The sequence below is a fragment of the Rhea americana genome, unplaced genomic scaffold (genome assembly GCF_003343005.1).
Source record: "Rhea americana isolate MKP2758 unplaced genomic scaffold, rheAme1 scaffold_369, whole genome shotgun sequence".
Lineage (NCBI taxonomy): Eukaryota > Metazoa > Chordata > Aves > Rheiformes > Rheidae > Rhea > Rhea americana.
Window position 1 is genome coordinate 196,958 of NW_028186500.1, and position 15,430 is coordinate 212,387.

Genomic DNA, 15,430 nt, shown 5'->3' on the forward strand with positions numbered 1-15,430 from the left:
TCTCTGCTAAAAATGATGGTAAAAATTGCAGCCTTCTGAACTGGTCTCTTTTGAAAAATAGAGCTTGTTAGGCTTAGACCCAGCATTCAAGGATCTATTTGACAGATTCTTAAAATAAATAAATAAAATAAAATGTGGTTCCTATCCAAAAGAGATTATCCTGACTTCTGAATTTCCATTTACCTCTGCACTGTGGTTACTGTAATCTCTTTGTTTTAGTGACATTGACCCTTTTTCAAGAATAGTGTTACTATTAGGTTGTTAATATAGGATCATATTAATATGYACTTTTTTAGTTAGACTTCTTCATGGGCCTTGGACCCTGTGAATTACTACTAAAAAAAAATCACAGGCTGTCTATTGATTTTGCTGTAAGTATTCATTATACCATATTTTTGAAAACTGGCAGTGCTGGGTAGTGTTCAAGAGCTGGAGAAACAGGATGGTTTGCAGGCTTCCAGCAATTTGCAGAAGGGATGCATATACAGAATGAAACAAAATGCTGGAATGGAGGCAGAGGATAAAAGAAAGACACATTTTCGTATACATTTTGAAATACAAGCAGAACAGATTTAATATACAATTAAAATAATTTTAACTATAGCCTATTAGCTTACATTAGTACTGGAAGAAAAGGCTCTTCCAGAAGCCAGGGCAATTCATGGCTGCTGTGAATGGATTTAAATGTTGTGTTATGCAAGGTTCATCTGTTTCTTTTCAGATATCTATTCTGCCCTGCAGCCTGGTGTTAGCTACCCTGTATTTCCTCTACAAAGAAGATTCTTTTGTTTTGTATTCAACTCTTTAAGACAGTGATCATTTTATTTATTGAAGGCTGTTCTTTTATGTCAAATCACACTTCTGTCCTTCTAGGTCTCACAGAAAAAGAAGTCAACCCAGGAGGCATAAAACAGAGGATCAGAAGTCTCTTGGGGATGTCATGGCTATTGAAACTGCCTTGGAAGATGTGAAAGTAAAAGAGGAACTGAAAAGAGGGCCAGATCTAGAGGAAGAGGAGAGAAGCAAAGTGGTGGAGGGAGGAGAAGGTGAGGGCCCTGCTCACTGAAGGGATATTGCTTCAGTGAGGGTCTGCGGCAAGCTATTTCTCTAAAACACATCTGTAAATAACTTGTCTAGTGTTGTTTATTTCTGTTGAAATATCAGCAGAGTCTTTCCCAACATTAAATCTGTGCTTATTGAAATACACCATCATTTACAGCAGCAATTGATTTTTTTCCTCTCTTTAAGAATTCAGTCCAAATAGCTTTCTTGGTTGGGCTTGGAAGTTCTGCCAAAACTATTACAGTTTTGTAAAAAATATATATTAGAGGAGAAATATTTTTAAATATTTAATGAAGAAACAAATAAATACGTTTTGCATCCTACTCTGAAAAAGAAAAATGAGTATTGCCTTCTGTAATTAATCTTTACCCCTTTCCATCTCCTCCTCTCCATTTTGTACAGAGGCTGTGGATAAAGTCAGCCTTTGGTTGTGTGGGATCCACAGCTGCTGCATGAGTAGGAGATGCAGTTTGACTGAAAACTTTGTTTTTCCTCAATTCTACAGTACCCTCTGTAAGAGGGAAGATTTTCAGTTTTCTTTGCGTAGCTGAAGCTAATACCAATTTGTGACAAGGACTGATCCATGCTCCCTTACATTTCTTTTGCAGAAAAGAAGTTAGCACAGATTCCGAACTGCTTGGGAGAAGGTGAATAGGAGTAGGAGCTGGAAATAATGGCAGAGCTGTTTTTCACAGATCTGTTGCTAGATTTATGTATGACCTTTGATAAGTCACTTAACCTTTCTCTGCTCGTTGACACATCTGTGCAATGGAGATAATATTTCTTAATATTATAGTTCTGTCTTAGGAAATTAGTCTGTAAAATTCTTTGAAGCTGTTTGTTGGTATGCACGATGATTTAGGGCAAAATATACCTGAAGGCCTGTTGCAAAAACAGAGAATATCTTGTTTTTTATTTTATGTGCAATATCTTCCTAATAGATATGTTTAGTCTAGAGGCAAGACTTCAGGCATCTTTCTAGAGACTCTTTTTGTGATGTTCTTTTCTTGACTTCTTGTATGAAATAGTGCGATTCTTGTTGGCAGTAAGCTTTTCTAACGTGCGTGGTTAAGTGGTTGATATGTTTATGATGTGCTTACGTTCTGAGGCACTCTGGAGTGTTTCACAAACACTAGTTAATTCGCTTGCATGTATTACATATCCTTTGTTTTGCATTTGAAAAAGAGTGATGCAGCGAACTACTTAACCTTGGTCATGGACTTACGGGAAATCTGTGGAAGCTCTGGGAAGAGCTAGGCAGTGTACTTCCTCCTTTCGTGGGAGATAAGAGCTTTTGAAAGTATTGTCATATGGAGCAGGAGTAGCACAATGAGAACATTTAATTTCTGTTGCCCTAGCTTGCAAGTGGCAGCAGTGTGTTAAACTGCGTGCTCTTAACTCTTGTACAAATTTAACAGTTAATGCGTGTACTAAACGGCCCGAAAATGCTGATGTCCCTTGGGAGGCAAGAGATAAGTGGCAAGGATAGATCTGAGATCCTCAGAATGGCAAAGAAAGAAGAAAAACTCTGTTCTAGCTGGATGGGCTCTAAATCATACACTTAGACTTCATGTTAAAACTCTTTAACTGCTTGCATGGGAGGGACAAACTTATTTTCAGCACCATTGAAGAAAGCATCACTGGAACTAGACTGTTAGCACTGCAATTTCAAAGGGGTCTGAGGCTCAATGTGGCTGTTAGCAAATAGGCAAGTTTTTTAATGCAATGTAGCAGTTAAATATCACTGACTTCTCTATTTTTCTGCATCCTACTGTCTGTATTATCTTCTGCAAATGTCTTATAGTTTCAGCTTGAAAAAGAAAACAGGTCATGTTTGCATTGCTCTGCTTATGGCAGTTTAGCTTTTCCTCTGCCTGCCTGCCTTTTTCTTTTGCTTTGGCTTTATTTTGACTGAATTTCCTATTTACACTGGCAAAGATGACCTTGAGGAGGGGGAGGAAAAATTAGAATCTTAAGTAACTGTTGGTAGTTTCAAAGAAATAAGTTTTACGCTTCATGTTGGTTATTTGGACTAGTTGAGTATTAATACCTTGAGGTTTTAAGGATTTCTTACCCAGATACCTTACAGTGTTTTATTTTGTTTTCCTTTTTTTAATAACTAAATTTTATGTTCATAGTTTATTATGTTGGTATTAATTCATTTAGAATTTCTCAGCAGGTTGTCTTGGGACTTGAAATTAAAGAGGTGAGTTTTCAAGCTCTGCTCTTCTCCGAGTGTGTTAAGCAGCATAAATGTATCCCGTGAGTCAGCAAGTGTTATCTGCTATGCTGTACGTTTTAAGAATCCTGCAGAGCTGAGCCACGAGCCCCTATATCTCACAGGAGAATTCTCTTTTTATAATATGAAGAGAAGCAATGAGATGCTTAACTGCAGAACAGTTRCCCATTACTTTCCACTACATTTCATTAAATGTCATTCCCATGTATCCTTTCAGGGTTGCCATTGCAATCTAAGTACATAATTGCATGAACTAATACTGTGCTTGAGACACCACTAAATCAGGACTGAGAACTTCAAGTTCGTGCCAAAAGTCTATTTCTGTTGTTGCTTGTATGTAACACCAAATGGTTTTTAGATGACCGTTTGCTCCATGACAATTTTACTTGAGGCAGGATCTCAAGGATTAGCTATCTGGGGGGTGGCACACCTCTCCGATTTCTTCCCTTTGCTTTTTTCTATGTTCCTTAAGCAGGCAATGTAAAGTCGTTAAGAGATGAGAAGGTTTAATGTGGTGGAGAAGTTGTCACAAAACAGTGCCATAGCCTTAGAGTTCTTCCTGGAAGCTATTTCTGGACTTTTTAGTACTGTGTTTCTACACAATACTAAAAAAGCAGTGCTTTCAGAAATCTTSTAGAAGTCACTGTCACTCCACACACACATATAACGTGTTTTGTGAAGCGCTAGTAATAACTGAATGGACACAACCTCTAGAAGCAAATAAAAGATATTTTCCTGCCACTTTTGCTTTCTGCTCTTGTATCAGTCATGTCAGCATATTCTGTTAGCACAGGTAATATATAGGCTATAAAACCTGGGCTTGTGGGGCTTGTTCTAGGGTAGTATTCTCATCCTAGAAGTAACAAAATGCTACAGAAAGTGAAAATCTTAACCTCTGCTAACCTACTGTATTTATTTATACGTAAAAAGATCTCTTTCCTTCCTAGACATCTTCRCGATAGCCAGATGGGGACTTCAGATCTCACTTCACTTTTTCCTGGCTTCTGATTTTTTAGATAAACTTGCAAACTACTTCATTCATCTTAACGCAAAAACTTTTAAACAAAGTCGTGCATGCCAGCTGCTGTCAAATTAGCCCATTTAGAAGTCAGCATAGCTGGTGAATGACATTTGTTTTGTTGTTGGGTAGAGAATTCTCTCAGTATATAACGAATAAATGTGGTCTGGTTTTGTGTGACTGGGGAGAAATCCAATTTGACTTTCATTCAGTGTGTTTGTTTCTCTAAGGAAATTCAATATTCCTTTCTTTGTGATTGAACAAACCAGTTTATCKGAGGGATTGCCTACGCAAGTACAGCAATAACTATTTGGGCTGGACTTGTTGCCATTTTTATAAATTAATTTAAATAAAGTCACAAGAACAAATTTCTGGGGAACGTCTAGGTTCAGGCATCCACTGGAAGATTTCTGCAGGGATTTCTTCATCTCATCATAGGATTATTCCCCTTGTCCTTTCCCCCCTGCCTCCTGCAGATACCACATTAACGTGTGATAGCCTATCTGATTTTCTGTTTGCTAAGCTTGGCTGCTAGGTTTAATCCTTACTGGAAGAGTCTGAGGAAGCTGAGGTTGGTAAATCTTCGTGATTAGGGTGAACAGCCTTTCTCTGTCTTCCTCCCTTCACTGTCCTATTAGTGGGGAAGTGACCTTTTGGAGCAGAGTCATCTAGTCATAGCATCTGCAGGTGGAAAACAATCTCTTATGAAACAAATTGAGTGCTGGCATCTGTCGGTGGAGCATCTATTATTTACTTTCCTTTGAGTGAGCTGATAACTTTATTCATGAAGGGGGAGAAGGGTGGGCAAAGGGAACATACATCACTTCAGCTGGAATGAGGCAAGCAGTGAAGGCATCTCCTGTCCTGACCTAGAGACGCTCAGTCGAGGGCCAGTAGGAATTTGACTTATGACTGTCATGGGATGCTCTAAAACCAGACTGTTGGCATCCTTCAGCAGGGTAACATTGGGAAGGGAGGTGGGGAAGCCTTTTATGGGTGGTTTCTGCCTCAGTGGAAGTATCTGTCTGTTCAAGGAAAGTTTTTCCTTGCGCTACCATGTAAGAGAGCTGCAACTGTGTGCAGCTGAAATGAATGATAGTAAGCCAGGAGGAAAGAAGGGTGAATGGAGMAAGTGTTTGGAAAGCATATCTCAGTAACCAGTATTTGCATGATGTTTGCAATAGACTTGCTTCAATACTTGATTCATGCTTTAAAAGAAATCTTTTGGTAGTAACGGTTCGGATACCTTTGTTCCTCATATCCCAGGGCTGTTGATTGTGCTGATACACAGTAATACTGAGATAAGAGCTGTACTTTTGCATAGGGAGAGCTGTAAATGAACATGGTCTGGAGGTTAGGGCAAACCAGTTATACAGAAAGCTTGAAATACAGATATGATACTCATTTCAGATTTTGCCAAGTGCAGAATCAGCCTTTCTTTTCATGCAACCATAACTTTTTTTTAACTRAGATCTTTGAATGGAAAGGTCTGGAGAGGCGTGTTACTCTGCTCATGTGGGTTTAAGGGAAGAAAGGTAAAACAGGTATATTTGGCAGGTTAGGTTTTTGTCTAAGTATAAAAGAGCAAGTAAGTTGTCTAGGTGCAGAAATGCATGTCTTGATCAATACTCATCCTTGAAGTAAGAGGATTTCTGGCATGAATTCATTGTGTTCTGATAACTTGCACTTTCCCTGCTGCAAAGGGAAAGCTGGAGGATATTGAGGTGCTTTGCTTTGTTTAATCTTCTAGTCAGTTGCTATTGACTGTGTAAATTAGGCACTTGAATTGGGGATTGTGAATTACTTGCCCAGGATCATTTTTGTTTAGGGTTCTGATTGGTTTTGTCCAAGTCAGGGCTGATGTAATATATTACATGTCTTGTTGTACTTTGCCCAGTTTCTAGGGGATAGGTATTTTCTCTTACAGACAACATTCATTTTAACAGCCTTTCTAATCTAGCCAAGAACTAAAGAATCCATAGAAAAGACACAAGTCTTTTATTTCTAAAGTAGGCTGCTCCAGGTCAGCACTGAGGTGCAGTTGAAGGTATCTACAGCCGTCAGTTTGCCTGTTTGAATGGACAAATAAGACCGTGATGTAACGTGTTAGCCCAGCATGGAGCTTTTTGGTAAAAGGGGAAGAGTAGTAAATGCCCAGAAATCTTGATGTAGAAGTTAAATGTTGCCTATTTCTTGAAACAGGTGACTGCAAAGTAAAAGCCCGTCCTCCAAAAGTAAAGGGTGAGAGGAAGAAGAAGCATCTTCTTCATCAACACCAGCACCATCTGCAAGCACCTCAACCTCCTCTGCAGCAGCAGCTGCCGCTCCCAATGCCACCAGCTGCATCACAGCAGCAACTGGCAGAAGAGGCATCAGCAGCACGGCCACCGATACCCACAGCAGCACCCACGTCATCCACAGCAGAGAAGAGCTTGCCCCCAGCTCCCCTGAATGTTATCCAGCCCTCAGAGGCACCAGTTGAGGAAGAAGAGTTTAAGCCTCGACCCATCATTCCCATGCTTTATGTGGTTCCAAGGACCAAAAAGGTGGTGTTTGACAAAGAGCGCATGTCCTGCCAGCAGGCATTTGAGCAGTTTGCCACACAAAAGAGTCCTGGATGGCGGGAACAGACGGTCCCTTTGGAAATTCCTGTGAAGGAGGAGGCGAATGCAGAAGCAGAAAATGCAGAGGTTGCTACAGCAGTCAGTGATTTACAGGTATGCATAAGCAAGGAAGCAACTATGAGATTTGCTCATTTTAAATAACAGGTTGAACACCAAACTTGGAATGACCAGGAGTGATAAATTGTTCCAGAGCCTCTAGTGGGACTGTGCACTGTGCTGCACCTTAGAGTGCTTTACAGGAAGAGATACTTTTCTCTCACAGTACAGTCCATCTAGGTCATTGCACTGATGTTAGCTTATTTATCAAACTCTTTATTTTCTTCAAAGGTAAAATAGAGACTTTTCCTCCTGCTAACAGTATGGATGTTACTGGAATGATCATCGCAGATACTAGTCAGGAAGACACTGCACAGGCCGATGGCAGATAGCAACCATTCTAARGGGGGTAAAAAATCAGTCCCCCAGGGAACTTTGATTACAGCAACATTTTGATAATTTTTTTCTCTCTCTCTTGTTTCTGATAACCTGCAATTGATAGTATGTACTTTGGGCTTCCAGGTATTGGCCTGCTATATAGTGCTGTCTAGGGAACCTTTCCTTAATGAGACTTAGAATTGGAAAAGTTGGTAGGAATAAACTTTTCATGGACAATTCAGTCCATGACATCTTATCTATTGCAGGCATCTCTTCCCTCGGAGAGTGCTTTCCTGAGGGCAGTTTCCAAAAGAGAAAGGAAGAAAATGTTCAGGAATTAGCAGCAAGTCAGAGCTCTATGATACAGCTCTATTTTCTTGCATGATGCTGCTGAAAGAGCCAAGGGAATGGCGAGGCACTGTTAGAAATTATGGAGATGAAGGGGAAATGTGCACTGTCATACTGGCATGGCACAGTTAGAATAGCTTTTACATGGATGCTTCTCAGGCATAATGGCTGCAGACCAGAGAGGAGAAATGCTAAGGGACTTGCTGTGGCTGTGATGGGCTGCTGTCAATGCCTTCTCTGCTCACTTCTGCATGACGTGGAATGTACTTGGATTTTGTTCATAATGCTGTAATAGCACTGCTGCTTGTCTTCACACTGTGAACCAAAGCACGCCGTACTGTTGGTTGGTAGTACAGACTAACTTGCTTGTAATGTGTTAAGTGCCTCTCACCTGAGAGCACTGCRAGCCACTATGGTTGTGATACATGCAATATTTACAATGTTGGACAGCGCAGGAGGTAGTGAGTACAGTATAAATATGCTTGTCAGAAGGTGCACGCTGATATTCTAGTAAAATCTTTCTAGTTCTACTGCACATAACTTCCATGCTAGAGTTTCTAGCTGTTTATGTGATTGACCAGACATAAACTAATGGAACTGGCAGACTTGAAACTGTTCTGAGGGTCTTCCGGTTTTAAAAAAAACATGTAGTTTACCTTTACCTGGCATTTTATGAGACAGCACTGGCTTTATCTACTACAGTAATTGGCTGGGGAAGCTTTATTGATTCCAGCAAAAAGTCAGTGAAGAGTTCATTGTATAAATTTAAGACCTCTTTATGAGAAGGATTTGGCCTCTCGTGCCGTGATCTCTCCTTTACTTRCCAAGAAACTTTGGGGGTTCCCATCTAACTTGTTCTGCTTTGTTTCAGACTGCTGCTGCTTTTTCAAAAATGAAGATGGAGATCAAGAAAAGTCGCCGTCATCCACTGGGCAAACCACCAACTCGCTCCCCGTTGTCCGTCGTTAAACAGGAGACTTCGAGTGACGAGGGTGAGTGCACTTAGACATAGAGAATGCTTGTGTGTTCTGTCTAATCCGAAAAATTGCTAAAGGTGGCTATTAACATAATTGCATGGACTGAAACTTTCAGTGTTACACTCAACTGATTAAAAAAAAAAAAAAAAAGTGCAGCATGCTCCCGTTTTGGTAACTCAGCTGGAAACAAATGTGTTCTTAGAACGTGCCCTTCCTCACCTCCCACCCTCTTTACTCTGAAGAAAAAAGGTRGTAGTAGTACAAGGTAGTATTTTGGGCCAAGGGAAGAGGAGAGTTCACAGAATATAACACCTGAAAGTAAAACCTTGCTTTTAGATATTGCATCAGATTTAGATCYGCTCACTTCAGAGGAAGTTGGAGATTAGGTCTGCTGTTAAGTGTATAGGGAAAGTTAAAATTAACTTTTTGCTTGACTTTCTAATTTTAACTCRTATGAATGTTGGGGTCCAACTTTTCTCTTTTAGCAGATCCAGAAATGAGAGAGTCTCTCAGTGGTTAACTGAACATCACTGGTTTTCCTTTCTCACACTCCAGTTATTGCAAAGCTTTAGCAATCTGGACCAAATAAAAGGACTCTTAAAGCTCACTGCTGTTGTAGTACAATGTAATATATCACCTCTGGGTCCTACCCACTGTATAAAATACTCTCAGTATTAAAAGATCTGTGGTGAAAAGCTTTTTTTACTGGGGCAGCTACTTTAAAGTGTAAGTGCCAGCTCCTGCTTTCAAAGAATTTGTAACTTTATATTCAAAAGGGTACAAGACAGCCTCTTTCCTGTTCCCTTCTCCTGTTTAGAGAATGTATCCATTCATTTTTAGAGAAACTTTTGGTGTCCTTTTTTTTCCCCTTACTASGGATGATGTGTTTGATTTCTTGCATATGTGAGGTGGAGAGTGAAGCCTGGAAAGGCAGTTGAGACTAGTTATCTTATTTGGGTGTGAAGACCTTGCAATGAACTTTGTGTTGCAGGATTCTTGTTAGACAAATTCTCTTCACTGTTTTGACTTGTTGGATTGTGTACAGGGCCTTGATGGTTGTCTCGGGAACAACTTTCTGTGAAAACTGCCATTTCTTGGGAAGTGATTTACAGCACTGTTGGGCAAGATCTGATCAAATAGATTCTTCTGTTCACCACCAGGGAATGCAAGAAACTCTCTGCACTCCTTGTTTTTAGGAATAGTGGATAAGGGATGATCTGGAGACTGCAGTGAGGAARAGTGAGCATATAAGTTAAGGGAACACAATACACCACACTAAAATTCATTTGAGACAAATTGTTAGCCTTCTCTCCCTGTGTGTAACTGTCTTGAAATGTGGGAGCCATCCTGAATGCTACTTCTAACCTAGAATCCATTCGGGGTTGAGTGAAGGTGATGATGACATACAGCTCTCATTTACTTTTTTCTCTTAGTCTTTCACTCTAGATTATGATGCTTATTTCCCATCAGCTTTCATTGATTTTGCTGGTATCATAAATCCTTGCCTTTCTCTAGATGTGCTTTGACTAAATTCTGGAGAAACACGTAGTTTGCTTTTGGCTTTTGGCTTAAAATGTCATTGAAGGTGCTAGATCTCTTTAAATGGTGAGAGATAAGCTCTTCTTGAAAATAAGACCTCTTGAAAGTATCACTCTACATACCCGAGATCATACCTTTTTAAATTTTGGTTGTATCCTACACAAGGTATGGACACRTAAGCCTGTTTTGCAGAAGTTACAGCTAGAACACTCCCACGTGTAAATCTGCTTTGTTATGAGGGCCATCTCTGATYCTGATCCAAGCTGCACTGGCAGTCAGCTCATAGCATAAATGTGATTTCCTAGGAAGGAATGCTTATCTCTCATGTACTTTCAAGGCTTTTTCTGTTTGTCTCCCTTTCCACTAGAATCCTTTGCAGCATTGAGAAAAAGGCTGTGGTATTAGCAATCCTTGTTAGCCTGCGAGTACCAATTTTTAGTCTAAGGTAAAAAGTAAAACACACGTTAGGAAATAAACCTTATTTTAAGTGTGACAAAGATACACAGACTGTTCATAATTTCAAAAGAGGACTGATTAATTAAACACTAAAACATTTTCTATGTTGTCTGACAAATATATGTCTCAAATTAGTGTGGGGGGGGCGTTTAAAATCTCATATGTACACCTAGGGCTAAGCTTTTTAATACAAGTTCCTTTTATCCTTTTCTTGTAGCACAAGAGTCTGAATATCTTAAAAGGGAGGTAAAAATGGAGAGGAAGCTTAGATCTGTGGAGAACAAAACATTAACTGTATTTCCAGYAATTAACAGTGAAGCACAGTTTGGCTTAATGTGCTGGGCTCTGAGGATAATGTTCCACTAAGATGTTTTTGAGTTCCCTGGACCAGAGCTGCTGTTTTAGGCTCTTTGCAGATTGACAGTGCAGTGAGCAATTTGCACTCAGTCTTGCATGGAAAATTTTTTGAACACTTGTAGTATTCAAGTGCTCAAAAACTCTTTAAGCTTGGAACCCCAGACTGACACGAATAGATTCTGTGGTGGTTTAATCATAAAATACCAAGGGCCTTTTAAAGGTTTTGTAAAAACAGAGATTTAGTAAAATAATTAGCACAAGCTGTTGGGGCCCTGACAGAAGAAAAGGTGGTGGTGAATGTAAATTGAAGGCTCAGTGGCTTGCGCTTGGTGGAGGTAGCTGGGCAGCAGCTGCCAAAAAGTGAAATGAAACCTTGGGCTGTGGTTATCTCATGGCCAAGACTCCTTTGTGTAGGAACAGGTAAGGAATGTGCTTTGTGGAGGATGAAGGAGACTTTTGCTGCTGACAGATGGGGCCTGAGAGCTGGACTAACTGAACAGACCACCACAAATTACAGGCCTGTCTCCTGGCAGAGAAAGGAAAGGGGGATTTCTTTACACTTGCATCTTGCATTTTGAACTTGACTTTAATAAAAGGATGTTGGAGGTTTCTGTGGCTAAGAAGCAGACAGAGTTAGGAAGACAGCAAATCTAGAGTCTTTTCTTTGTTTTCCTCTTCGCCAGTTTCATCAAGCCATCAGCGTGCCTGCCTTGCTACCCTGCCCATAAAGTGGAGATTATATTCATTTTAATGACGTATTTGTGACATACGGATGTGGAGAACCATCRATGAGTTAAATGTCCTTATTTATTCAAATTCTCGAATTGTTGAAACATTAGTGGTTTTACCTTACCTTGCTGCATTTTGCCTATACTAAGGACTTCCCATTGTCTTGGGATTTTTTTCTTTCTAGAAACATTTCCATTTTCTGGGGAGGAAGATGTGAGTGACCCAGAGGCTTTGAAATCTTTACTTTCCTTCCAGTGGAAGAATAAAGCACATAATTTCCCAGCTGAGAGAAAATTCAATGCAGCTGCTGCCCTGAGTGAGCCATACTGTGCTGTTTGTACCCTCTTTTACCCATACAACCAGGTAATTCCGGACAGTGCTGCAGATATATGGATCAATGGCGGGTACTGAACGGGTGGCTACTGTGTAAGTTGTAATGCGGACATTTATAAGAAAGTGAGAAGGCTCATAGAGGTTTGTGCACCAGAGAAACGTGTTTTGGATCTGGCAGAGGCAGTGCATAGAGCCTTTTCTGTTATCTTTCCTGGCATTCAGCTTTCATATTTTAAATCACATGTGCAGATCTTTGCACTGCAAATACTAGCTCATTCAGAGAACAGAAACAGCACCATGCTGRGCATGCAATCAGTGTTGTTTAGATATGTGCATGGACTTCTGAATTATTTGCGAACAGGCAACAAAACAGAAGTTTGCTCAGTAAGCATGTACATATTGTTTGGAAACTGTCAATATGGTTTGGGATATGTGATGAGCAGAAAGGTAAATTTATCAGGTGAGTTAGCTATTTGTCCAATTAATTATGGATTTATCCTTGCATGCTCATACAGCCAATTATGGCTCTCTGTGCCTACTAGGACACACACATGTTAAGATATGTGTGTATGTATATATTTGTTAGAAGATTTTTCTGAGAAAAGCAGAACCACCACCTCACCTTCCAATATAACCCTTTGATTTAGTATACAGATCGAAAACAACATGTCAATTCAGGATTGCTAGATGTTGTATAATATCTGTAAGGAAAACTGAATACAGCTGGGCTGTTTTAATCCATTGTTTTTAACTCTGGTTTGCTACCAGAAACCTTGAAATGTCCTTCTGCAGCAAGAACAGGGAAGGATGCCAAAAGGATGGAAGAGGGGGAGGGGAAATCTTGCTATTATTAATATTTTCCTTTCCCCCCTTCCTCCCCTCCATGGTGTTTTCAGCTGCATTGTAGGGATTTGGTCCCTAAAAGTTTACATTTTTACAGAAGAAAAACAGGGAATGCTTTTCATTATTCTGACATTTCTTTGAGCTTTCAAATTAAATTACAAATCCCAGTACATGCCTAAGGAATTGAGAGGAGCAAAAGGCAGAGGGGGAGAATATGTGAGAAACTATAGGAGCTTGAGTTCATTATGTATGCTATGTAGAGTCAGGTGGATGAAAGGAAGATTTTTATTTTATTTTTTTTGAAAAAGTCTTCGAGGCTAAAATTATTTGTGATTGGGGAAGAGAAAGATTCCATCTGATGATGTTTTCTCTTTTAAGTCCTTACAGGTGGATAAAGAGGCTGTCCACGTCTCTGGAGGGGAGACCACCTCCTTCCTCCACCTTTCCAAGTGCGGACAAAAGACCAAGCCTCTGATCCCAGAGATGTGCTTTACCTCAAGCGGAGAAAATACAGAGCCCCTTCCTTCAAATTCATACATTGGGGAAGATGGAACCAGCCTCTTGATATCCTGTGCCAAGTGCTGCCTGCAGGTTCATGCTAGTGAGTGCTTCTTTTTTCACCAAAGCACTTGTGTGTTCAGAAGTAGCTCACAAGTTTCTTTGTCTGCATGTTGCCTATATTCAAATTCCTTCTGGACATGCTTGTTATTCCTGTGAYTCCTGCTCTTCCGTTTTCTGACACTGGTATGTGTGTATGTTCCTTGAGTCTGTCTYGGCAGTAACTGTAACAAATACAAATATTCTTTCTACTGTTTATATTCCTGGCTGACAGAAATTTCTCTCTGTATCATAGAAAATGTGTATATTTTCTCYGTAAGCTCTGTTCATGGGCCTGGAGCATGAGGAAACCAGGTTAATATAGCAATGTATCTCTAGATGTAGGAGCACTAAGTAGAAATCCTCATCTTACATGGGCGTGAAGATCAGTCATGGCACTATAAAAACCAGCCCAAGGGAAATAGCAAAGGAAGGAAAAAGAGATACAGTTAGTGTAGTAAGACAGCCTCCATTTCCAGACTTGCTTTGGAATATCCCTGTTAACAAACCCCTGTGCAAAATTAAGTAACTGCTGAAACTGCAGCAGATCAGCTTCTAAAATGTTTTCAGCTCTAGGTTGGGCTCCTGTTGAGACAGTATCTGTTAGAGGAGAGTCCATTAATTATCGGCCACTTTTCTCTGACACATCTATTACACACTGGTCTTCTCAAAGAGTTCAGCCTAAATGGATTCGTAATTTGTTTTTTGGAGTATTTTGAGGAAAAGGAACCTTTTTCAGTGCCTCTCAAAACTTGTGTTGTCCAGATAAACTTTCTTGGATGATGGGAAGGAGATTTTTTTTGCGTTTTATGCCAAAATGCATTTAATTTTGCATTAGAGATTCCATGTCTGTGTTACTGTAGCAGAGCATTAGCAACCTAGCTGTACCTGTTGGGAGGAACAGCGCACTAGTTTTAGTCTTACAGTTTGTGTTATTGCTCTTTTAACACTAAAGAGCATTCAAATAGCAAATCGTGTTTGTGATGAGTACATTGGCTTACCCTCCTTTTATTTTGGTGCTCTGTCAGGATGAAGAGCCTGTTCCTTTGGGATATATGTTACCTTTTATTTTTTGTAATAAATCAGAAATCACAGAGTTGATTGCACTCTTTTCATTTGTTCCAATATTGGTCTGTTGGGTAAGGTTGTATTGTTTGTGTGTGCACCAGAGATTATGGAGCAGTTTCTGAGGTAGGCTTTATTAGTGTCTGTGCTGCTGCTTGCAGGAATGGCACTTGATTACAAAAAAGGAACATATGTCTRTTTGTTTATCTGATAGTTATATCTAAAATAAGATCTGATTAATCCTGATAGACTGTACCTTCATTGTGCATTCTATGACATCTAGTTAACATTTGCACTTGCACTAGGAGATGTGACAAATTACTGTTCAGCTGTTTGATCTTGACAGATGGGAAGTCTTATTTGACTTGCATCAGCTGAAATTACTTTTGTTGTTCCAATTCTGTAGACCAGAGGTCACCATGCAGCTCAGCACGAACTCTTYCTTGTGGAGAACTAGTATACAAGTTTTATTTCTGTTCTGTATCTGTGAAATATGTTCGTTTCAGGCTTATAAGAGCATATGGTTCAGAGTGAGCGTGAGGATAAAAACTTTCTGAGGCTAAGGACTTTCTTACTTCACAAGTCTTGGTCTTTGCAGCAGTCATACCAGAGGTGCTCTGTCTTGTACATCCATACGTCCTCTATAGACTGGTGTATTGAAACTCTCTTAGGAAGAGAGTGATGTGGGCAAAGTGGTGTTAATCTGCACTCTTGGACAGGGTGTCGGGCACTCTGCGTTTTGTTTTAGCTGTGCTGGGCCCTTGAGGATAGGATTCAACTTTGGCGTTCCAGTCTGGTGTGATCTAGAGTGGCTGGTGGTTTTCTTGTC

At 40.0% G+C, this 15,430-nt stretch overlaps 1 protein-coding gene across 2 annotated transcripts in view; it reads left to right on the forward strand.

The window, feature by feature from the left end:
- Positions 1-15,430, forward strand: part of KDM4B (lysine demethylase 4B) — an 81,617-nt gene that overhangs the window by 48,554 nt on the left and 17,633 nt on the right. For both annotated transcript variants that reach the window (XM_085312621.1, XM_085312623.1), the window contains 5 exons: positions 874-1,046; positions 6,522-7,036; positions 8,577-8,697; positions 11,948-12,126; positions 13,318-13,540. In XM_085312621.1, coding sequence (XP_085168747.1) covers positions 874-1,046; positions 6,522-7,036; positions 8,577-8,697; positions 11,948-12,126; positions 13,318-13,540 — 1,211 coding nt within the window. The remainder of the gene's footprint in view (positions 1-873; positions 1,047-6,521; positions 7,037-8,576; positions 8,698-11,947; positions 12,127-13,317; positions 13,541-15,430) is intronic.